The 24652-nt window shown below is 47.0% G+C and overlaps 1 protein-coding gene across 1 annotated transcript in view; it reads left to right on the forward strand.

The window, feature by feature from the left end:
* ROR1 (receptor tyrosine kinase like orphan receptor 1) overlaps positions 1-24652 on the forward strand; it is a 150758-nt gene that overhangs the window by 84012 nt on the left and 42094 nt on the right. The window contains exon 2 of the mRNA XM_041483411.1: positions 17405-17476. Coding sequence (XP_041339345.1) covers positions 17405-17476 — 72 coding nt within the window. The remainder of the gene's footprint in view (positions 1-17404; positions 17477-24652) is intronic.

A 24652-nucleotide genomic window follows, 5' to 3' on the forward strand; every position in this document is an offset into this window, starting at 1 on the left:
CTCCAAGGGGGCAATTCCAAAGTGAGGTTATAAATCATCCTTGCTGGGGAATCGGGGTGCCAGATATCTCTGGAGCTCACTTGGGGCTTGGACTGTGCAGGGTTTTCAGCAGTCAGGGCTGATTTCATTCCAAAATGAGGCATTTGGCACAAAAGTTGCATAATCTGGTTTGCAGGTTGGTTTTTTTCTCTTCTCATCTTCAACTAAATCTTTTTTTTGTTTAGCTCTGCAGTTATCACTCCAATTTTGGACCTGTTTTAGTTGGGTTTTCCCCCTCTCTTTGTGTGACTTACCTGCAGTTCCCATTTTTGTGCTGATTCTTTGTGTCTCCCACCGTGTTTCTGAATGTGTGGAAGTGTGCAGCAGCAAAGCAAGATGGAAACACTGATTTGCCCTCCCAGGATTTAAAATGCATGTTCCTAATAGCTTTAATAGTAAATGGTTGTGCAATCAGACATCAGGAGATTGTGGGGCTGTGGAAGGATATTTAAGGTGAACTTCTCTTCATGTGAGAGCTGCTGACACAAAACCAGGGTCATGTCTCCTCAACACATATGATGGGCAGATATTTTGCTAAAATTACCATTTTGCTGTGGGTCTCATCTCCATTTTCCCCTAAGTACCATTTTCCTTTATTTCTGGGGGTATTTGCCATTTTTATCAATCTCAAAGACAGAAAGTCAATGATTAATAAAGAAAGAATTAAGGTGGAAGGTCACACGTTGTTAAAGAAAGGATCATTCTCAGGCTCTCTCTGGTGTTCCCTCCAAACTCTGTGCTGATCCCTTCTCCATAGGCTGCTCTGTTTATTTGGAAGATTATTTTTCAAGGATTAGCTTTCTCTCTCTCTCTCTTTTTTTTTTTTTCCCTGACCTTTTTTAAACAAAAAAATGTCTGTGTAGGGTTTTCCAGAGCCTGCACCATGCGACTTAAAGCATTCTTCATCACAGATCCCCCTCTCTGTGCCACCAGCTGACTCTGCTCCAGCAGGGCATGGAAAAGAGACAGAAAACCTTTGCTCCATGTCTGCTTTTCCTTCAGGAATTTTCTCATTTAGGGTGAAGATGAGCATGAATAGCCAAGAATTGCTCTTGTACAACAATAATTGTTCTTGTACAGCAGCTCCCTGGGTTTAAAATGATTTCCTTAAATCCATCCTTCTTTTCTGTATTCTGGACAGCAAAGAATGCCAGACATTTCTGCAGTAATGGCAGATATTTCTCCTGTCAGAGCTGAGTGAAGGAGTCAGTGAAGTAAAGCACCAATTCTGCTCCTTTTTGGACAAACCTTGGGCCTCCCTTAGCCTGGGTATAACCATGGGCACCCTTAGGGTCCGTCCTTAAAGCCAGGTTTAGTGAAGAACAGCCCTTGGAGTCACAGCTCCCTCAATCTGAGCCATGAAAGCACAATCTGTAAATGGATAAATGAATTTGGGCTGCTCAGGTGGTGGGGAGCTCTGTGTGGGCTCTGGCAGCTGCAGGTCTGAGCTGTCTGAAGGGAGAGCTCCCTCCTTCCTGTCCTTCCAGGGCACCTTTGGAGGAATACCAATGTTTGTGTGTAAAGGGTCCTCAGGGGCTGCGTTGCTGCTGCAATCCCAGCTCCTTGTGTCATTTTTCACATAATAACCAGGATGGAGCAGAGCACCCTCGGCAAGGGAACCCGAGCCCCGCTGCTAAACGCGAACTGACAGCCCAGTGAAAACAAAAGTCTTCATTTTCCTCATTTGTCTGCTTTGTACCCAGCCAGAAACTGCTCTTATTAGATCTGCAGGAGAAATCCTGGGATTCTGAAACTGCTGAGTACACACGAGCGGTGCCACGGCGTCCTCGCCCCGTGCCAAAGCAAACCCTGCAGTTGAGCAATTCCTCTGCTCCGTGTTTGCATGGGCTGGAGCCTTTGGTGGGGCTGAGCTGCTGCTGGAGGAGCTCACAATCTCTGCAGTTATCAAGGTGACACCAGCAAACTGTGTGGCCTTGGATTTCATTTCATTTCATTTCATTTCATTTCGTCACATCACGCCACGTCACATCATGTCATCCCATCCCATCCTATCCCATCCCATCCCATCCCATCCCATCCCATCCCATCCCATCCCATCCCATCCCATTCCCCACAGACTCCTCAGTGGGATCAGGACCAGCCCCTCTGGCTCGTGCCCTGGCTCAGTGGGTGCTGCTGGGTTTTGCTCTCATGGTCCTTTTGTGTCTCTTAGGCCACAGCAGGAGGTTCTTGATGTCCCAGAAGATTCCCAGCCAAGAGTCAGTCAAAGCTGTGGTTTCTACCCACGCCACCAGCCCAGATCTCTCCAAATTCCATCAATCCTGGCCTTATTTTATGTCCCAGGCTGCCAAACTCCCAGCTCTTTCAGTCCTTAGAGCTCAGTGAGGTGGCTCTGGTGGCTGCCGAGCCCCTCTCCTGAGCTGTGTAAATAAACACTCCATTTAATTAAATCCTGGAGCCTGCTGAAGTGGCCTGCAGCAGATGAAAGGGGCTGCAGGCTGTCAGCCTGTGATGGCTTGGAAGGGCTTTCAAACATTTCTGTGCCTTTCTTTGCTTTTACTTTGCTGCCTTTATTTTCCTTGCTTGTAGCTTGTAGAGCAGTTGTGAGCTAATGGCTTTGTAAGGCACTTCTCCTGCACTTGTGCAGCTCTCAGAAGTGCTCAGCATTTCCTAATTCAGTGGCAGCTTTTCTGGAAGCTTCAATGGGAGCAGCAGCAAGCCCAAGTGCCTCTTGAAAAACCACACTGCTTTCCTGGAGTTCTGTTTGACCCTTCACAGAATAAAGGCAGCAGCATGACAAGTTATAATTCCAGCACATTCCTGGATGTCTGTTTGATGCCAGTGCCACCAGCCACTCCTTTCCACGGGGCTGCAGTCAGGGCAGGGGACACACAAATGTTAATTTGTTGTTAAGAGTTAATTGCTAAGGAGAAATCTCTGCTCAAATCAAACATGTCCCTGGGAAAATTCCTTTTTTCTCTCGCTGTCTGTTGGTTTTGGTCCAAGTTTAATCACTCGGGGCAGGGAATCTCCTGGCCTCTCTCCAGCCTGGCTCTTTCCCATCACAGTGACACTGGGGACCGCTGGGACTTTCTTCTGAACCCAGTCCATGAGAAGCCAATCCTACCACGCTGCTCTCTGCTGACTTCCAAGGGTTCTGAAGTATTTTTGTATTTATTTATTTGAAATGTAAACCCACCTGCACTGCTTTCCATAAATACAAGCCGAGGACTGCTGTGTCTGCAGCTCAGTGTTTATCCACGGGAGCTGAGATCAGGCTCTCTGTCCTGGCACAAAGTCAGGGATGATGGCACTCAGGGGTAGTGGCACTCAGGGAGCCAAATCTCAAAGCTGGTGGCACTCCTGGATCCGTGCCTGTTGGTCAGAGCTCCCTCAAGCACAGAGGGAGCCCTCCCAGAACTGGGAAGCACCACGTGGATGCGGGCAGGAGCTCCAGGGGGAGAGCTGGTGGCACTGCACCCAGAGCTGGCGAGGTGGCCCTGGCCCCAGCAGGTCACTGTGCTCGTGTCTGGAGGCTGGCCAGGAAAAGAAACAGCTTTTTGTTCTGAGGAGCCAGCAGTGTGTTTAAGGTGCTGCTGTTTGTGCTCCACAGTGTGGAAACACAACGAGTAGAGAGAGTTCTTTTTCCTCTGCCATGCTTAAAGAGCTTCAGATACACAGGGAGAGCCCTGCAAGGGGCAGAGGGAGGCTGGAAAATTGCCAGGTGCCCCTTCCCATTGCCCACTTCCATCCCCTCCCATTCCTGGGAAGTAGGAGTTCATCTTTGGGCTGATACAAAGTGGGCAGGATATCTCTGATTCCATTTCTCAAAGTCTGTTTAAACACAGTATCATGTTCAGAGGAGTTTGGGTTCTTTCTTGGAGGGTAAAATTGGGAAGGGCAATGTCCAGGGGTCACAGGGGACTGGATTTGCTGACAGCAGCTCTGTCAGCTTATTTCCAGATTGCTCTTTTGGATTCACACACCCCACTGCAAAAATTACCCCTCATTTACATCCCTGTGCTCATCTTTGCATTAGTATAAAAGTGCTCAAATGTGTTTAATAAATAATTCCATCCTGGAAGGGTATAACAGAGGTTCTGCTCCTTGCTGACAATAAATAACAATTACATTTATTGCTGTGGATATGACACTGCAGGTGACTAAAACTCCATGTCTTTGGAGGGCTCAGGTAGATCTGGACAAAGTTGGTGCAATAACTCCTTTTTTAGAATGAATTTTAGCTTGAAGAAGCAGCAGCAAAGCTGTGATAGCAAAAATCTCCACACTCTCTGCATCAGTCACATAACTGAAAGGCACTTTATCAGCAGTCAGAGCTTCTGGGCACAGGAAATGCTTCTCAGTGAACAATGGTGAGAAGTTTGGGATGTGACAGCATCCCAGATTCTGTATCCCGGCCCCAAAGCTGGCTCTGCTCAGCTTTGTGAGCAGTGTCTGTGGGAGTGTGTTTGGGTAGGGATCAAATGCTCCCAAAGCTCCAAGGCAGTAATGCCAGGAAACCAAAATGACAGGGCACGATTTGCTCGTGGTTTGGAGGGAACCACATCTCCCAAGAATTCCCACCTTCAGCAGGCCCTGCCCAGGCATTCCAAACAAGAGCCAATGTGCTGAGAAACGTGGTGGAAAAAGACACTTTTGCATCACTGGGATTTGCAGTTTGTCTACCTTTGCACCATCCCAGTGGCCCTGGATGCGGCAGGAATAATTTGATCCCTTTACCCAGGATATTCCTCCCTGTGGAATCCAGTGTTGGTTTAAACACATCTTGTTGTGAATATGGCTCCTACTGCAGGTATTTTGCACCCTGCCTTTGGCATAAATTGAGAATATTTCTGACAGGTTGTGGACTTCTCATCCCTGGAAGTGTCCAAGGACAGGTTGGACACTGGGGCTTGGAGCAACCTGAGGTGGTGGAAGGTGTTCCTGCCCATGGCAGAGGGTGGAACAGGATGAACTTTAAGGCCTCTTCCAACCCAAATCTGTTTGGGATTCTCTGATTTTTTCACTATTCCACTTCCACTGTCCCAGGTTGCTCCAACTAGGGATCCAAAGGCAGCCATAGCTTCTCTGGGAAAACCATGCCAGGGCCTCACCACCCTTACAGGTGACAATTTCTCCCTAATTTATAATCTAAACCTGCTCTCTTTCAGTTTAAATCTTTTCTCTCATGCCCCTCCTGAGTCTTTAACAGCTAGTTTTTTAAAAGATTGTTGTAGTGCTCTGATCTGCTGTCCCTGGCCTTCTAAAACACTATGGGTAACAGCAGCACACAGACCCCCTGTCAGAGGTAATTAATTTGGGAATTTGGGTGAGAAAATACACAACTTGGCAGTGCTGTGCTTCAGGAGGATTAAAGACATGCACAAACCTGAAACAGCATCCAAAATCATTAACTGATGCTGGATTTTCTAAGTATCTCAGTAAAATCTGGATTAGGTTCAAATATTCCTCGAACATCCATGTGTTAAACAGTGGAAAGATTTCAGTCTTTTAATGCCACAGGGGAAGGAGTTTGGTTACTTCAGCACTTTCATTTAAATTAAACAGGTGTTAGATTGTGATATTTGACCAGAATCCTGAGCATGATAAGGGAATTGCCAGAATAAAAAAATGCATATTTCCAACATATTTCTCCTATCACTGATGGAGTGTTTAGACTTTGTGCAATCAGTGCTCTGTATCTCTCAGGCTGGAATCCTCCCAAAAATCCTCCCTCAAAAGATCAGAATTGCACTTGGGAAAGGTCTGTCTCCATTCTTTATCCATCAGGATTTTCTGTTTTGGTAAAATGGGGTTTTGCACGTGATGGTGAATGGGGCAAAGCAGAGGCCAAAGCTCCTGGCAGCGTGGGGAAAGGACCTGGGGATGAACTTTGGGAAACTTGAAAAGCCAAACAGCACAAAAATCTGGCTTGACCACAAGGAGTGCTTTGGGAACTCGTTACAGATGAGTGGAGAAAAGCTGGAGGAGCAGGCTGTAAATATTCCCTACGAAATGAGGGAGAGTTCCACCATCTCCAATTCCCGGTGTCATGTTTGCTCTGGAGCCTTCAAGGAGAAGCTGTGTTTTCCTTGCCCTGTAAATAGTCCATAAAAATCCTCCTGGATGCTCCCAGAGCTGAGGGATGGCAATGAGGCAGCAGTGAAATGGAGCCCTGAAATGAATGTGTGAGCATTTGAGCTCAGCACCATCCCTAGGCTGGGCTTTGGCAGCCGCTGGCTCTGATCACCTGCTGAGCTTGGGATGGCTGCTCTCCTTCTCCTGGAGAGCAAGGATTGGGAGCAGCCACCAGATCCCTGGCACTGCTCTGGGCTCTACTCGGGAAGGAACAGGGGGTCCCCTGGAATTTCATAACCCCTTGCATTGCTCTGGGATTTTCTCCTCAGGGAGAAAACAGGGGGTCCCCTGGAATTTCCTAAACCCTGGTGCTGCTGGACTTTGCTCCTCAGGGAGAGAACAGGGGGTCCCCTGGAATTTCCCAAACCCTGGAACTGCTGGACTTTGCTCCTCAGGGAGAGAACAGGGGGTCCCCTGGAATTTCCCAAACCCTGGAACTGCTCTGGGCTTTGCTCTTGGGGAAGGAACAGGGGGTCCCCTTGAATTTCCTAAACCCTGACACTGCTGTGGGCTTTTGTCCTGGGAGTTCCCCTGGAATTTCCTAAACGCTGGCACTGCTCTGGGCAGTTCCTGGGAAGGAACAGGGGGTCCCCTGGAACTTTATAACCCTGGCACTGCTCTGGGCTTTGCTCCTGAGGAAGGAACAGGGGGGGTCCCCTGGAAGTTCATCTGGACGTGCTGCTGCGCTCAGCGTGTTTATTTGGATTGCCTTGCCTTCCAGAGGGAGCCTATATCCATTTCCAGCCTAACAAGTTCCTTAAAGCATGGCAGTTGCCACGGCTTTGAAACCTAATCCCTGTGGCTCTGCAGTAGCACTACACCAAATGCTGAGCTTCTTGTTTGTTGAGCTAATAAAAAAATCATCAGTGGTTTATCCTTCCGTGAGGCTTCCGCGGCTGCTGGAGCAGTTGGGGCTGAACAAGCCGACTCTGCCCTGCTCCTGTTGATTTTCCATTGTACAGGCTATTAACTTTTAGAGACTGTGGGCTGGGTTTTTGTGGCAAAGCCATTTCGGGGTCACGAAGCCCACAGATGTTTGTGCTGCTGGGTGCAATTAAGGTGAAGGCTTAATTGTGTTTTTTAGAAGTGGCTCTCTTGCACTGACAAAACCAGCCCTGGCTGAGCTTTGGGAATGCAGAAGGATTGCTGCAATGTAAGGATTCAGGAGATTGATTTTGTCAAACCTTTGGATTTGGTGGCTGTTGTTAGGCTGCCAGCATGGGGCTGGCAGTGCTGAGCTCTGCATGCCCCGGATGGGATGGGATGGGATTCCCTGGAATATCCTCAGAAATCATGGGGAATGCAGTGCAGGATGCTTCAACCACTGATGAAACTCAAGATCCCCCCAAAAGCAGCAGTGAAAATAAATTTGGTTAAGTTTGGATTTAATTTTTTCTGATGTTAGTGAGTACCTGGATCCACAAGATCCTGCTGAACCTTGGATTTAGGAAACTTTCTTACAGTAAATAAGTTGTAACTGTGGCTAAATCAATTCACTCCTTCCATCAATGAAAGGATTAAAAAGAAGCCTGTGGAGCATTGATGTAAACCTTTTGTGCAGACTAATTACCTGCATAATTGCTTTTGTTGGCTTCGTGAGGACAGCCTGGATCAGAAGTGCCAGGAGGGCAGGACAAGGGGCAGGACAAGGACAGCCTGTGCTGTCATTGAAACCCAACCCAGAGCCATGGGAAGGGAGTTCAGTCTTCACCTCCCAGAGCCCCTGCCCTCTCTGGAGGCTGCTAATAAACACTAATTAGCTGGAGGGCCTTGGTTTGGTGTTGGTCTCTGGGGGATGTGGGTCAAGCTCCCAAGGAGCCCTGAGCTGCGCCCAGCTCTCCACAGAACAGCTCTTACAAGTGGCATCTGCTCGACTCGAAGCAAAATTTAAGAAAACAGCCTTTTAGCAGAAGAAATGAAGTTTTAAATCCACCTCCCCAGCCTGTCTGAGATCAGGCCTGTGTGGGTTTCAGGGTGTAAGTTCCTCCTGAACAATCAATGTAGCTCAGTCCCAGCTTGGCCAAAGCATCCAGCTCTGGCATCAGTTAAATATTTACATTCCCCCCTTTTTATATAAATTGTGCTCTATTAGCATAGGTTTCACAGTGTGGCCTTGTCTTTCAGCCTCTGGCTGCAGTTGGCAGTTTGTGCATTAATCACCATCGAGCCATGTAAAATCTGAGGCAGGAGGCTGCAGCCATCAAACAGGCAGCATTTACTGCTCCATCATGGGCAGCCAATAAGTCACGGGGCAACGTCTGCCTCGTACCACGAGGATCTGCAAGAAAAGGCAGCGTGTTTACACTGGGCAGACTGCTGTGGATTTAAGGAGTAATTGTTTCAGGCCCTCCCATTAATTCATCAGCTGACACGGGCCCCGTTTTTCGTCGCTGCAACAAAAATAATTATCGGGCTCGAAAAAGTCATCGTGGATTTGCACATGGCAGCCTTCTGCTGTAATTTTGTGCACGAGTTATAAGGGTTTAATTGTGGCTTGCTGCTCTCCTCATCCTCTGCAGTCGGCCGTGGCCCCCGAGCGCTGAGGTGCGAGGAGTTACGGCGTGCCGCGATTTATGGGGGATGTAAACGATTTCTTGTTTGCCCTCCCTGGGCTTGGCTGCCTTTGACTTCTTTCGAGCCTTTGTGGGTGGATTTAGTGCAGTGGCACTGATGGAAGCCAGGGACAAGCCAGCAGGTGCAGCCCTGTGCAGCCACTTCATCCTCGTCTCCAAACACGTCCCGAGCACACGTTCCGCTGGTGGGGAGGGAAATACACGGGAACAAGGCCCCCAGGCTGCTTGGCATTGGTGCCTTCAGGAAAGCAAATTCCCTACGTAAATGTGGGCTGTGGATCGCTTGGAGTCACGAGGATGTGTAGGTGTGAGAAACCATATTCAAAAAATGTAAAAGGTTTATTAAGCCCTTATCAAAAATACAACAGAAGACTGAATAGAGAAAATATTATGGTGCCGGGAGCAGAGGATTTTTCCCACCATGTCCTCATCCACACAATGGAGGTTTTGCCTTTTAACCCTTTAGCCCCTCCCAAAATTCTGTCCATGGACTCCTTCTTTGCTGTCCAGTGGTGGAGATCACATCCTTAAATCTTGATTGGAGGTCAGCTGTTGCCATAGTGACAAGCCAACCCTCTCAAATGTCCCAAACCCAGGCCATCCCCTGATAACAACACAAGGGGGGGAAAACATAACAATAAATCTATAAAACTTCTCCCATATATATAAAGTCTGTAAAATTTCTCCATGTATACATGATATTTGCCTTTTAATTGTGAGAGTCAGCTATGGCATTACTCATCTATCACAGCAGCTTTGCAAGGGAGGCTCTGGAGGGATCTCAGCACTTTTCAGGCTCCAGAACTTTTGGAAGGGAAATGTTCTTCATCTCAGACAGCCCAGGTGTTGCTGTGCCACAGTGTTGCCTCCCAATCCTCCTTCCATCCCTCCCTGGACTCTTCCTCACCATTCCTGGCACTGAAGAATCTTCACTTAACGGTGCCCCAGGACATCCTTCTCCTTCCCCATTCCCTCGTGATATTCTGATGGGTTTTTGTGACTCCTCTGTTCTTGTCACATCCACCTCTGGATGAGCCCCATCCAGTAACTTCTTCCTGCTTTTGTCAGCTTTTTGCTTCCTTCTCTTGCAGTTTGCTTTGGGTGCTTCCCATTTCCACTTTCTCTTCTCTTCTCTCTATCTGCCAGTCTGAGATGCCCAGAAAAGATCAGGGCATGGAAAAAATATCCAGATAGGGTTGGAGAGATGGGAAATTTGCATTCATTATGCAAATTCCCAGCCTTTGTAAATTTGCCTGACTAGGGAGTTCAATTTAGGGCTCTGCTGTGCCCTCTTCCAGTGTTACAACTACCAAGGATCCACCACGCTCTGGATCCATATCCATTATAACCTCTTTTTTACGGGCAGGAAAACACCATGCCCCTCCAACATCTTCCACATCCCTCGTATTTCAGACTGAGCAGAGTACAAATAATAATTCCTAGAAAAACCTGGAGACTCTGTGAGTTTGTGCAGTGCAGGATGGCTCCGGCTCCACCTGAGCGGTGCCATCCCAGGAATGTGCTCCAGGTCTGCTTGAAGTGCCTTGGAGAGCCACCGTGGCCACTTTTCTCCAGCTCAGAGGCACAAAGGCTCGACTGTGAGCTCTGAAATGCTGGCCCTCGGCCAAGTGGCCATTTCTTTTCTTCACTCCCTGTCATTAAAGCTGTGGCTTGCTGCAGGGCGCAGTGTTTTGCTCTTCTTAAGTGGAACTGTTAACGACCCAATTTGGAGTAATGTAAAGTGCGCCCAGATTCCACAGTGACTTCTAAATCCATCTAACATTAATGATAATCTGTAATTAATAGCTGCAATCAAAAGGAATTGTCGGGGCAGTAATTAGGAATTTAGGATTAAGGTATTAGCATATAAAATGGGCCTCTTAAAAACCTCTTCTTCCAAGAGATGGCTCCGATCCCGCGGAAGAAAACAATTTTTAACTGATATGACCTTAGCCAAAGATCAAGTTACTAAAAATACTGACTTGAGGAAGGCACCAGGCTGCTGCCAAAACATCTGAAGGTATTTGAAGAGTTTGCAGAGACTGAGACGTAGCAATCACATCATTTTCTGATGACTTTGAGATTCAAGAACAAACCTTAAGAATTACGTTTTTGAGAAGGAGTTTTCATCTCCCCAGTAGCCTTTTGGGGGGTGGGTTTTATTGGAACCCCCAGTGACTTCTCTCCTCTGGGCCAAAAGCTGGTGTATCCTCATGGGAGAGAGCAGATCTGCAGGAAGGGGGAAGGCAGAGGGCTCAGAGCAGACACAGAAATATTCCTGGTGCCATGGGCTCCTACAGGCTCAGGTGCATGAAACACTTTGACTCCCTGCCCTGAAACCATAAATAGGGCACTTGGATTCCTCCTGATGGTGCATCCTAAACGGGTTAATCCTTGCCTTTATCTCCAGCCCTGGAGAGCTGGAAGGTTTAGAAAGACTCCCAGGCAGAGAGGTCCTGCTGATGACAGTGCCAGTAGCAGTGCTGAGGTGCTCTGATAGATGGAAGAGGTGGGATATAAATGAAGTTCCTAACAATTTCCATTCCTGCACTAAATGAAATCATCCCACTGCAAGTCTCCCTTTTGAAGCTGGAAATGAATGTCTTGTGGATTTGACATCCACAGAGCCTGAATTGTTCACTGGTGTTGAAAATTTCCCTATCTAATGCCAATTATTAACCTGCCCAGGGCTATCAATAATGATAACACTGCAGATAAAGAACAGATAGACGAGCAGGAGTTTCACATTTTAAGAGCTGGAACAAAATTAACCATGTGAAGGTTACTGGCACCCCCAGAAATTCATCTCTGCATGGAGCAGTCTGGAGAGCTCCAGAGGGTCCTTCACCAGCAGAGGATGCATTTTGGACACGGTGATGACAGTTTAGAAGTCTGGAGGAATCATTTAAATCCTGTGAGGAGCAGCTGAGGGAGCTGGGGGAGCTTTCTCAGGCTGGAGAAAAAGAGGCTCAGGAGGGACCTTCAGGCTCTGCACAACAGGAGGGGACAGCCAGGGAACAGGGACAGGATGGAGAACAGCCTCAAGCTGTGCCAGGGGATGGTCAGGTTGGATATTGGAAAGAATTTCCCCATGGAAAGGGTGCTCAGGACTGGAAGGGACTGCCCAGGGAGGTTTGGAGTGCCCATCCCTGGAGGTGTCCAAGGAACACCTGGAGGTGGCACTCAGAGCTCTGGGCTGGGGACAAGATGGGCATCAGGCACTCGGAGGATCCTCCGAGTATTTTCCAACCTCTGTGATTCTGGGATTCTGTAAACTCTTACCCTCTGGATCTGCCCAGGCAAGGTTTTGGCAGAAGCAGCTTTCCCTTTGTTTTCTCAGCCATGGAATCAGCAGGTGGAGCACAGCTAGCTGGGGAAATGCCATCGTGCAGCATTTCACCCTCCTCACCAGGGACAGCTTCATGAGGTCTGCTCTGGGGCAGATTTTATGGTGTATAATTGTAGGCTCTTGTTGTCCAAAATGTTCAAAATAGCAGCTTCACCCAAGCATGCAAGGTGGAGGCATCTTGCAGGAGTATATTTTAACAAGGACTGGTTTTTTCAATAATCCATGGAAGGTTTGTCCTGTGGGATGAGGATTAGTATCCACAGGTTTGACCTGTGCTATCACAGACTACTAAAGGCAGTAGATTCTCCTTGAGAGACACCTGCCTTGCTCAAAGAGCAGAAATGCTCAACAATTCTTCATCTCCTTGCACTTTCCACTCATTCAGCTGATTGAAGTATTCACGATTCCCACCTCCTTTGGAAAGAGGGGAATTCTCATGCAGACAGAGAGGAACTGATGTCCTGAAAATCCTTCCACATGTTAAAGGTATAAGCAAAATTTGAGATACGTGATAGAAATTTCAGGATGGTGCCAGCTTTTAAACAAACAAGAAAATTAGTAAATAATGGGTTGTATCCATTGCAGCCTATCTAAATTTCCTTCAGCAGCTCCCGGGTGGGCTGTGAAGAGGCTGGAAAGTGGCTGATTGCAAAATGGAATATCTGGGGAGATCAGATGGAAACGTGTGGGGAGCTCACAAAGGATCAGGGGAACAGAGAATGCAAAAGGCAGAAAAGGAAGATGAGAGAGATAGGACTGAGAGGCAAAACAGCCAGGAGGCAGATCTGTGGGAAGATCCTGGAAGGGATCAGTCAGGTAGGAACCAGACAGAGGGAAAGATGAAGTGTTGGTCTGGAATGTGCAGAAAAGCAAAAAATACCGAGCACTTAGGATAATTAGCTTTACTCTAAGTCTCTATAACTTTATCTGCCATTCCTGTTTTCCTGAAGTTCTGTCCAAGTGGGAGAGCTGAGGAGTTTGTTTGCTGGAGATTTTATTCCCCTCTTTAAGGGGGGGTTGATGTTTCTGGTACATCTGCAGCTATAAAATGTTCATGGGTGATTTGGCCAAAAAGAGCTGTGCCTAAATCCCCTGTGAAGTTGTCCTGCCCTGACCCTGCTGCCAGCGTGGGATAACTCCCCGTTGGTGTCTGCAGTCCTGTCTTGCCCAATCTTGTTTTTAATGTCTCGGGAAATTGGGCTTTTATCACTTCCCTAGGCAAATTCCTTCACTGGATAACAAAGCTCACTTGGGGAAGGATTTCTGCTCAGATGCAGCGAGAGGCATGCAAGTGGAAAAACTTTTTCTTATGTTAAACATGAATTCTGAATAGTTTATCTTGTTGTTCAGACTTCTAACTCCTTCTCCAAACACCTCCTTCTTCTTTTTGCCGTTTTGGGTATCTTGCAGTGAGATCTGAATTGCAATCACATTAATTTCTCTATCAGAAAAAAGAAATTACTCCTGATTAAAGAAATAATTGTATCAATTTGGTGTAGCATCAGGTTAGAGAATACAAAGGATGTCCATGAAGAAGACACTTTGGATGTCTTGTTTGCATGTTTTAACAGGACTTATTTTGCACCTTAAAAAGGGTGGGATTTCCATCTCTGCCCCAAAAGAAGGTCCATCCAGGCCATGCTTCCACTGGATGTGTCCATTTCTCCTCTTAGCTTCCACCCATTCCTGGTGCTCTGGAGTCTGGCAAGCAGGATCTCCTCATTTCTAGACTTACTTTGCTCTCTCCTTTTTTCTGTACAACAGATTTATTCCCCATTCAAATTTTCAATTATTTCTGGGCTTGATGTCATCTCAGCTATCTTCTTTCTTTGACTTACAGTCTCCAGTTCATCTTACAAATGCAGGTACAGCCTTACTGAAGTTTATTTAATCACAAAGGCTTTACAAGGCCTGACGTGTGAAATTCACTCCACACTTGTGCAATACAGTGATAAAATCAGATCTTGGCCAATTTCTCTGTGGGAAGTGTGTTTGAATACACTTTACTTGGCTTTTCACAGCCTGTTGTGACTTCTCATTAACTTAAACCCAATGTTTCTTCATAGGTTGGAACAGATAATTATCTTGCCAGTGTTAAGAAGAGTCATCATTCATCTGGAATTATTCCACGGATAAATAAAACCTTAACAGGATAATGGCTCTGTCTGCTGTTCACATTTCTCAGGCTGACTTCTTCCAAACAAATCTAATTGTTCAAGGTGAAGCTGGGCATTAGGGAAGTTTTAAGAAGTAAGAATTAGTTTTTAAACTCCACATTCAAAATTCAGTTGCAATATTGAAGGGACAAGAAGGAACGGCCTCAAGCTGTGCCAGGGAAGGGTCAGGTTGGACACCAGGAGGAATTTCCTCATGGAAGGGGTGGTCAGGCCTTGGAAGGGGCTGGAGTTCCCATCCCTGGAGGTGTCCAAGGAACGAGGATGTCAGGGCTGGTGACAAGGTGACTTGGAACTGATGACCTTGGAGGGCTTTTCCAACCTCGGTAATCCTGTGATTTTGTGATCTAATGTTAGGCAGAATTTTTCCCCCTGTTTTGAGGAGGTGACAACCAGTGGGCAAGTCTGTGCCAGTGCCCCAACTGCTGTGAGCAAATCCCTGACTCATCCCTTCCCAGGGCTGGCTGGGAACTCACCTGGAATTATCCCAGAGCTTTTCCAAGGGGAGGTGGCACCACTCTCACTTTCCTGCCCAGCAATCCTGAGTCATCACAGGTAGAAATGGAATTCAGGGATGTCTCCTGGACCTTTTTTTCTGGGATGTTTTCTTCTCCTGCTTTGGGGTGGTTTGTTCCTACACCGTGTAGCTGTTCTGTGAGTTCCCTTCAATCAAATAAAGTGGTTGTCATGGGCACAGTGATGCTTTGCTCTTTTTTGGAACTTTAATTGAGGAATATCAGAAAATCACCAGTCACCAGCCTGCAGAACTCCCAGAAATAGGAAACTTTGGTCATCTAATGTGGTTTCTCCTGTAGCTGAGCTGAGGGGTCTCTACTCTGTGAGATTCACAGTCATGTTTTCAAAGCCTGGTTAAGAAAACATCAATATGAACACTCTGGAGTTTTAAAAACCAAAATACTGCGTGTGGTCATTGTGTTGTCAGTTCTGGAGACTCAAATAACAAATGCTGCATGTGGTCACAGTGTTGTTAGTACTTTCTGTTTAATTTTGGTTAGTGTGTGTTACCTGTTGGCAGAATTCAGTTGTTTTGTGGGTTCTTCACACTAAAATAATTCCAGGTGAGCCAAAGCAGCTACAGAAAATCCACTGTGGAGTGCCAAACGTGGGTGTGTGACTGAGGAAAGCATTGTCCGTGGGTTTCAGCTGTGCCTGTGCTCACAGGGATGAACCACTTTGGTCCCAGTGATGCCACCTCAGATCCCACTCTTGGAGGGGTTTTCCTACAGGACTTGTCCCATTTCTTGGCCAGGAGAGCTGGAAGGGTGAGGAGAGACAGGGAACCAAGCATTCCAACCTCTGGCACAGCCTGACACCCACCAGCTCCTGGCCACTGGTTATTTGTCACCTACCCCCCCATGACAGCCACTGGATCTGCTTGTTTCTCCTTAAACCCTACAAATTTAAGCCACGTGGTCCCAAAACTACAGGTTAGAGAAGGTTTATGTGGGTTAGACAAGCTCAGCTGTTAATTAAAAGCAGAGAATGAGAAGGGATGGGCCCAGCGGGCCAAAATCTCAGCTGGTGCCATCGGGTGCCACCTCTGGCTGTGCCACTTCCCTGTGCCCAGGGCTGTCCCCAGCAGTGGGCTCTGCCCTGGGGAGCTGCACAGGCCAGGCTGTGCTCCTGGGGGAGTTCTAATGCCTTCCAATGCCGTGTTTACACTGGGAATACTTGGCAGAGCAGTGGATGAGCAGTGCTGCCAGGGGGGCTTTTAAGCCAGGCTTTATTTATAAAGAGGGCACGGGCTGTGTCTGAACCAAACGGCTTCGTGGGTTTGTACGACCTGGTGTTTACAATTCCTCGTGATTTTTAAATGAAATAGAAGAGTTGCCAACACATCAAATAAAGGCAGAACATCCTTGCATATCCTTGCATGCCATGTTTTACAAGTGAAATCTGGGAATAAGCTAAAGGAGTCAAAGCAAAATGAATGCACTTCAGAGCATTCCTGTTCTCTAACTCACAGATCCCAACTCTGCCTTCCCTGTGCACCTCTGAGATCACCCAGCACTGGGGGTCCCTCCAGGGTGCAGGATTGGGCTGTGGGATGCCCATTTTCAGTGAATTTTCCATGACTGGCACCCTGAGCACTGCTTGGTTTGATTTCACCTTTCCCCTCCAACACTCAGTGCTGTCCAACGTCGCTCTCCTCCTTCTCCAGCTCAGGTTTCTCAGGGCTGGCTGGACACAGGGAATTAGGAGGTGCTCTGCTTTCCCATGCCATGGAATGTGTGTGCACACCCCTTCTTCCCGCCCTCCCACCATCACTCACTAAAGCTCATATCAAATCTATTTCTCCCTGGGGGATGACTCCAGGAGCCTTCCCTGATGCCTGAGCAGCCTCACAGGCTGCAGGTGGATCTGCTGTTAGAGGGAGACAGTAAATCCTGGATGAAGTTTGGATAGAGGGAATGTTCTACTATGACCTAGAACGGAGACAGGACATGCTGGCTTAACACCACCGTCCCTGTGATTTGCTGTTTAAAAGTACAGACTTAAATCTCCATTCAGCTTTTTCCTGAGGAGTAAGGAATTCTTCCAGCAATGAGCAGGTGCTGCTGGGATTCAGATCAGTCCTTCCAGCCCTGTTTCCAGGAGTTTTCATACAAGAAGCCCTGTTAACTTCAATGTATAAGCCACATTCCTTCTCATGCACATGGGTTTGCAGGATTCTGATAATTGTAAATATTAACAGGTAACACCTTCAGCAGCCTCTCAGCACTGTGGTTCCCTCAGGTCTACCACTGCAGAGTCATTCTACCTCTCTAAAACCCCTGGGGAGATTTTAGGGTGGGTCAAGACCATCCCAAAGATTGTCTCAAGGTGGATCCATGGAGGAGATCCTTTGAATCAATCCCTGCTTTATTCTGGAACTCTGTCCAGCCTCTGCTCCAGGGCAGCCTGCACAAAGCATCAGCTGTTTAATTAGCACGAGGCCTCTCAGTGAACAGCATTGCCAAACAAACTCCATGTGCCAAACAAACTGGCCCGCTGCCTTTTCCCCCTTGGCTGCTTCTGCTGCCCAGATGGCTCAGCCTGCCAGCACAAAGCATCAAATCATTTTATTCCTATGACGGCAACTTGATTCCTGATGATATAGAATCCATATATTAACAGCATCTCATGGTTTTTCTCTTTTCCCCTTCCAGGAGTGAATTCCTCGGTTGTTGCTGATTTCATGCCCACGTCGTCATGGAACATCTCAAGTGAATTAGATAAAGGTAAGCAGACTGAAAAACACCCCAAACCCACCTGAAATCAGATTTAAAAATCTCCATTTGTCTTGACTTGACCAAATCCGCATGTAAAGGGGGTCGGGAGTTATTCAAGATAAACCTCATTTGCCTTGGGTTCCTTTGACATTTAATTCCATGTGGTTCTGTGATTTCTGGAGATGGCTGTGTTTGTTTCTTGTACCAGGAAAATGTTCCACAGGGCAAAAATATTTCAAGATGTTCTGTCACATTTTTTTTTTCTGGTGGATCGTGGGATTTGAACTCAAAATCCACAAGCATCAGGCACTGAGTTTCCTCTGATGTGTTTTATTACGAAATTTTGAGGCTTTAATAATACAAAATACATTTGCAGGTGGTAATTAGGTATAATTTGGAGCTCTCCAACGGGTATATATTTTTTAAAAAATGAGAGATTTATCATTCTCCTTCATTTTGTAAATTAAGCACTGCTAATTTAAGGCAAATTGCTGAGATTCCCTCATTGCAAGGCAGTGGCTGCAGCTCCTGAGTCAAACCTGTGCATCTTTGAGGATGCTTTTAGCCACCCTCACTGTGCAATTTGTCAACCACTTTTCATTTGCCAACCATTTACTGCTGAGATGGAAATTTCCCACAGTGGAATTCTACCCCAGATGGTTTTCCCAACTGTTTTTGTCTGTTTTGTTACTGGTTTTTTGAACATGTGCTCATAATGTTTGATGTTTATGCATAAATATGTTTTCTGTGCTTAAGGATGAGGAGAATATGTAATTCTGGGTACTTTGGGTTGATGCTTTCACATCTGCCTTCCCAGCAGGGAAGGAGCAGGACTTTGTGGGGAAGATGAAAGTCAAAGGGCTGGTGCTTGCTGGTGGGAAAGGGAGAAAACCTTGTGGTCATTCAGCAGAGAATTCCCAAATCCCAGCAAATGGCTGAGGGAAGGTGTTGACAGAATGGAGTTCTTATCCCACTGCAGGGATTCACCCACGGGCTGTGCTCAGGGAGCATCCCAAAGCTGAGAAGTGAAGGTGGAGAGAAGGTGGGAGAAGTGAAGCTGGTGCTTCCCCCAGGCAGGAGCATGGAATCACAGAGTGCTTTGGGTTGGGAGGGACCTTAAAGCCCATCCAGTCCCACCCCAGGGACACCTCCCACTGTCCCAGGCTGTTCCAAGTTCCATCCAGCCTGGCCTTGGGCACTTCCAGGGATCCAGGGGCAGCCACAGCTGCTCTGGGCACCTCCCAGAGAAGGATTTTCCTGCCTCCCACCCTCCCAGGGAAGGATTTCTTCCTGATATCCCACCTAAACCTCCCCTCTTTCCATGTTTCTTCCCTGTTTGGCAGCTTTCTTTGGTTTTTCAGAAAGCATCCTCTGGGAATGCAGGGCAGGAGAAAGCTGCTCCTCTGGGAATGCAGGGCAGGAGAAAGCTGCTCCTCTGGGAATGCAGTGGGCAAAGGCTGCTGTGGTGTTCCAGGCTCAGATTGTATCCAGGTAGGAATGCTTGGCTCCTCCCCTGGGCAGAGCATCTCCCAGTGGGATGATGGAATTTGATCAGCCATGCAGGGACACTCACTGGCCATGGACAGCAGATAATTAATAATTAATGGCCCATTAACAGCAGAGATCTCCTGGAGGGAGGATTGGCTGTGGGAGAGATAAGAAAACTGCCCCATGAACAGAGGATAAGTGCCCCAGCTCTGACAGATGGCAATAGAATCCACACCCCAGCCACATCTTGCATTTCCAACTGAGACAAGGAGTCAAAATCCACTTGTCTTCCAGGAGGTCACGCCGGCGTTGCAGTAAAACTCATTTTAAAGCCTGTTAAGTTCACCACATGAAAGTGTTTCCAAGCAGATTTCCCAGTTAAATCCCTGCCTACTCTTAAGTGTCTCCAACTCTACCTGCTGCCTTTTGGAAAGGAGCATCTCCTCCTCCAGCGTGTGCCCTGTGTTGGGGAAGGAGGAACAGCTTGATAAAAATATTCTGCATTTTGAAATAATGACTTAATTTGGTGCTTTCCCTCGCTGGGTGAGTTCTGCAGTTATTATCTTACAACTGAGCCCTATTCAGGTTTCAATTTCTATTAAATAAGCTAAATCGACAGCATTAAACAGTTGCCTGTTTATTCTTTTTAGCAGGAAATGAATTTAAAAGAGGCGCAGCCACCCGTGAAGAGCTGTTGAAAGCAACGATTGATGGGAGGGAGGAGGTGGTTTCTCACCAAAACCTTAAAAAAACAAACAAACTGGGCATAAAAAATAAAAAATAATCACTTTTAAAACGGGGGAGATTTAGCTATGAGCATTTATCTCTCTTTTCCCTATACTGGTAAACCATGGTGTGCAGAGGGAATGCCACAAGGGAGAAAGAGAAATGAAAATATGAGCCTATAAATATTTAATTCTATAAGGAGAAATAAGTGAAGTTGGGGGAAAAAAGGGGGCTGTGGTGGTAGGAAAAGCCCCATTCCAGGGCGATGGTGGCAGCATGTGGAGCTTTTCACTCCCAAGTTTTCTGAGATTCCATTTGGTGGAGGGAGCCTGGAGCAGCCCCAGGTGGGAGATCTCCCATGGGATCATGGCTCATTGCTCCAAGAGGCTGGAAAAGTCTCATCCATGTGTGCTCCTGCACAGGGATTTCTCCTTGAATTTCTCCTTCCCTGCATGTTGCCTCCCCTTCTGTTCCCCCTCACCACCAGCCCAGCTCCAGCTCTTTGTCTGGGAAAGCTCCCAGTTTCCCATCTTCTTTTCCTTCTTTAGAAAGGTGAAGAGCCCTCCATTCAGCTGCTCCTACCCCACAAAACAGATCATGGAAGGAGAGGCTTTTCCTTCTTCCTTCCATCCCATGTCAGTTTATTTACAAAGAAATAAGGCTGAATTGGAATGGGAGCCTATTTACATCTGCTCCACTGGAGGAATTGTTTGGGATCTCTTCATCCTTAGGCAAAGATAATACTGGAGTCCTTGCCAGGAAAGAGTCAGCTTTGGAATATTATTTTAACTGTAGTAGGATTCAGCTTCAGTGGCTGTTTGTTCTGCAGGGCTGATCAGAGAATGATGCAGCTCCCTGGGATGGGTCCTCCCAGTGCCCCATTCCCACCTGCAGCCTCCTCCAGAGGCACAGGGATGTGTCCTGGCTGTGCCTGAGCTGGGGCTCATTTCTTTTGTTGGTTCCTCCTTCTCCTCCCAGGATCTCTTCCTTGGTCCTTCAGCTTCCAAAAAAAACCATTGCTGTGAGTTTTTGCCTGTTTTCCTTTTCCTTTCATGGCACCATCCCAAGCCCAGGTTTTGAGCTCCCCACAGCCTCTGTGGGGCACAGCACTTCCCAGTGCCTGGAACAAACATTCCCTGGAGAACTTGGCAGAAGATTCAGCTGGGATTTATCCTTAACATTCAAAGGCATATATCAAGGATCACTTGATATCAGTGATCTGGGGATGCACAGCCCAAAATGAGTGTGGAGGGTCCAAACAAGGGGTGGGAGAGGTGCAGCGTTTGGGACTGCATGTCCTGAACTTCCTGGAGATCCTGGTGTGGGCAGAATTTTCCCTGGAAGGACTGGACACCAGCTCCAGCACAGCAGGAGGAAAATGCAGGCAGTGGAAGTTCTGCAGGACATCAGGGGTGCAGCCAGGCTGCCCATGCAGCCTTTGGCTCACCCTCACTGACAGATCCAGGCTGAAGCTGCCCCCTTGGCACATCCTCCCAGGCAGGGAAAGGACCTGGCTGGGAGTTCTTTGAGGGAAAATCTCAGTGATCTCCCAGGGAGGATTTGACTCTTAGGCAAACTACATCCCAAACAAGATAAACACAACCAAACGTGGGGAAAACCAGGTGGGTCGAGGCCTCCTGCCTTTGGCCCCAGCCCTTCAGAGATTCCAGATTCTCCTTTGAAATCACTGGATGTGAATTTGATCCGTGTGCTGAAAGGGGAAGAATTACAGCTTTCACATTCATGCACAATTTACCTTTCTATTTTCCTTTATTATCTGGGGGATATGGGGTAAATCAAGCTCCCCTGTTGGGGCTCAGGGTTCTGATTCGATTTGTGGGGTCCTGTTAGTAGCAGGGCAGTAAATTACTGCTACTTTGTTTGAAAATTTTTTTAGCCACAGTACATTAGCTCCTTTTGTTTGCTTTTCCACTGACGGAGTGCACGTTTTTATTTGAGAATTTGTGTTTCTTGAATGTCTCATTTATAAATAATACAGGGTGTGAAATTTGAAGGTCACAGAACACAGCCTGAAAATGAAACCACCCTGAGCAACTTTGGGCTTTCAAGGCAAAAATCTTCCACCAAAAGCTGCACTTACATCAGACTTTTTATATAAACTGAGTGTGTGCAGTGAATATTGACCATTATACATAAGGTAACTATATATAATAACCTTTTCCTGGCTCATCCAGCTATCTTTGTTTATTTGAAAGATTGATAGAACAGAGGGTCAAGGGACGTGTTTTATTGTACGTTTCTGTTCCAAATTTCCTGACATTTTTGGTCGAAAAAAAAAATAGACCTTTAAAAGGCACAGAAAGAGCTAATAAGAACCAGATCCTAAAGTGATGCTATGTCAAAATGTCAGAAATAACAGCTTTTCTTTGACTCCACAGCATTAATCTTGAGGCACATACCTTTCCATACACCCTCCCTTTAATGCTTGAGTTTTTCTTTGTGGCTCTTTACTGCAGAGCAGCTTCTAAAGTGACAGCAAAATCCCTTGATGGTTTTCAGTAGTTGGCTTTATAGCTGGATGTGGACATTTGTTTACCTATTCCAAATCACTTTTTTTTTGGTGATAAAGTTTAGAGGTTTCCTACTTGGGCTATAAAACTGGTTCCTGAGTAAAGAAAAGCTTCATTTCCCCTCAAAGTGACCTCTGAGACATCTGTCCTTAAAGCTCAGAGTTGTCTGATGAAAGGAGGGGCAGAAGCAACACTCAAATGCATCCAAGAGTTCATGGAGGGCAGGGAGTTGCCCAGTTCCCACCCAAAAGCTGTGGGATTCAAGTTCCAGATAATTTTTTGGAAGCCTGGCTCCCCTCCACAAACCCAGCACCATCTCTAAGCTGCCAATTATCAGAATATCAAAATTAATTCTGAGAATCCCAGTGACAGTCACACATGGAGATCTGAAAAGCCACCAGGCCTCGAGCTGTGCCCTGCCTGGCTGAGGTCAGGGAGTTATCCTGGGTGGCACTGAGCCCTCTGGATGGAGTCTGGGAAGGGAAAGTCCAGGACACAACTTCCATGTGCATCCCAAACTGACTCCTGCACATCTCTGGGGAACCCACTGAAAGTAAAGCTGGGCAGGCTGAGGCAGCAGAAGGTTTCCTTTGTCCCAAGACTGCAGACACTGGATATTTCCATGTGATTATCTGGACTTCTTTAACCCTGATATTCTTCAAGAGTTGCCAGATCATGACTTGAGTACAGCATCTCTTCCCTCCCACTTGGGAGTCATTCCTCTTGTTTATTCATTTAAAATAAGTGAAATTCCAAGTGGGAGTTTCCCTTTTACCCTTTTAATAACAAGGTCTGGTGATCAGACCCACGGGGAGTTGTCTTCCTCTGTGAGTGATGGGCAGATGCAGCAATCCATGGGGAATCCTTTTTCCAAGGGATGTGTGTGGCCATGCTTCCATCAGAAATCCTGCTGCTTCCTTCCTTTTCATGGAGCAGCCAGCAAGCCTCTCCAGCATCTTCAGTCTGGGTGGACTCTGTGTGGCTGACCTTCTCCAAAGACAATTATTCCACATGGAAGATTCCCAGTGGAGTGAGCTCGGTGGCAGTGCCGAGATTTGTGGCTATGGAGCACATCCAGGTGTGGCACCACAGTGAACTCGTGGATGATCCAGGGCTCTGAATGAATGAAAATGCAGCTTTCCCTGAGACCTTCTGGGCATTTTTCCAGTGTGTGCAGTGACAAAGAACCAGGGAGCTGCCAAACCTTTCAGTTCACAGACATAATTCAAGGCCAGGTTCACAGAATTCACAGAATTCACAGAATGAGTGGGTTGGAAGAGACCTTAAAGATCATGGAGTCCAACCCAGCCCGAGGCTTGTTTTAAACACATCCAGGTTGGATGAGTCTTGATCAGCCTGGTCTAGTGGAAGGGTCCCTGCCCATGGCAGGGTTTGGAGTGAGCTGAGGGTTGAGGTCCCTCCCAGCTCAGACCATTCCAGGGTTCCATAAATGCAATAAGCACTGGAATGTTGGTGTCCCTTACTCCAGCCAGGACAGGTTCTGCTTTCTGTCCTGCAGTGCAGGTTTGAATCTTCAAATCCAGAATGAAACAACTTCTCCAGGCCAGCAGCTGGAAAAGGTGTCCCCACAGCTGCCTGAGGAAAGGTCTGGAGATGTTTGCAGAGAACTCTGTTGTTCCCCATCTGTAGTGGAAGGAACTTGGCTCACCAGCCTTTCTTGTGCACCTGGATTAAAGCTGGTTCAGGCTTGAGCAGAGACTTTAATTTTAGCTTTTCTTTGAATATTCCGAAAGATCAGAAGGGCAGAAAGAGAAGGATAAATGAAACAACAACTCTTCTCATAAAATGACCCTTCCAGGGTCTAATCCTGCATCCCCATCGTGCTTTGAACACCTTGTGAAATCAGAAACATGCAGCACACACGGTGCTGGGGGGAAAGGTCTCGCTGTGGCCAGCAAAACCCTCCTGCAAGCCAAGAGGGTGTTACTGCTCTGAGCTGTGTCTTTGGTAATTTAAGATAGAGTAACCATGTGGTCACAGAGCAGATTAACATTCCTTGGCCGGCCAGGACGAGCTCTTATTTTGAAAGCCACCTGGGTTCCACTTAAAAGCAGTGGAATAGTGGAGGATTTATTAGCACTGGGCAGGCTCCTATTTAACAATGTCAAGGCAGAGCTGTGGAAATACAGACACTTTTCTTCTTTGGAGCCACGCAACGCTCTACATTTCGTCCTTGCACAGCTGTTGCTGTTCTGTAACATCAAACCAGCACAAAGTTTGGCCATGAAGGATACCTAATATTTGGGTTTTATATGCAGTGTCTCCAATTTATGCGCTCAGAATCATGAGGATGACTTATGATGTGTTGTGTTTGCCTTGGCAATGGCTCAAACCCAGAAATATATTTCAGGCTTGGCTTTCCAGATATTATCTCAAGTCATTTAAAAGTTCATTATAGGGCACCCGCTAGTGCTGCTCT

The sequence above is a fragment of the Pyrgilauda ruficollis genome, unplaced genomic scaffold (genome assembly GCF_017590135.1).
Source record: "Pyrgilauda ruficollis isolate IOZ18807 unplaced genomic scaffold, ASM1759013v1 scaffold6, whole genome shotgun sequence".
Classification (NCBI taxonomy): Eukaryota; Metazoa; Chordata; class Aves; order Passeriformes; family Passeridae; genus Pyrgilauda; species Pyrgilauda ruficollis.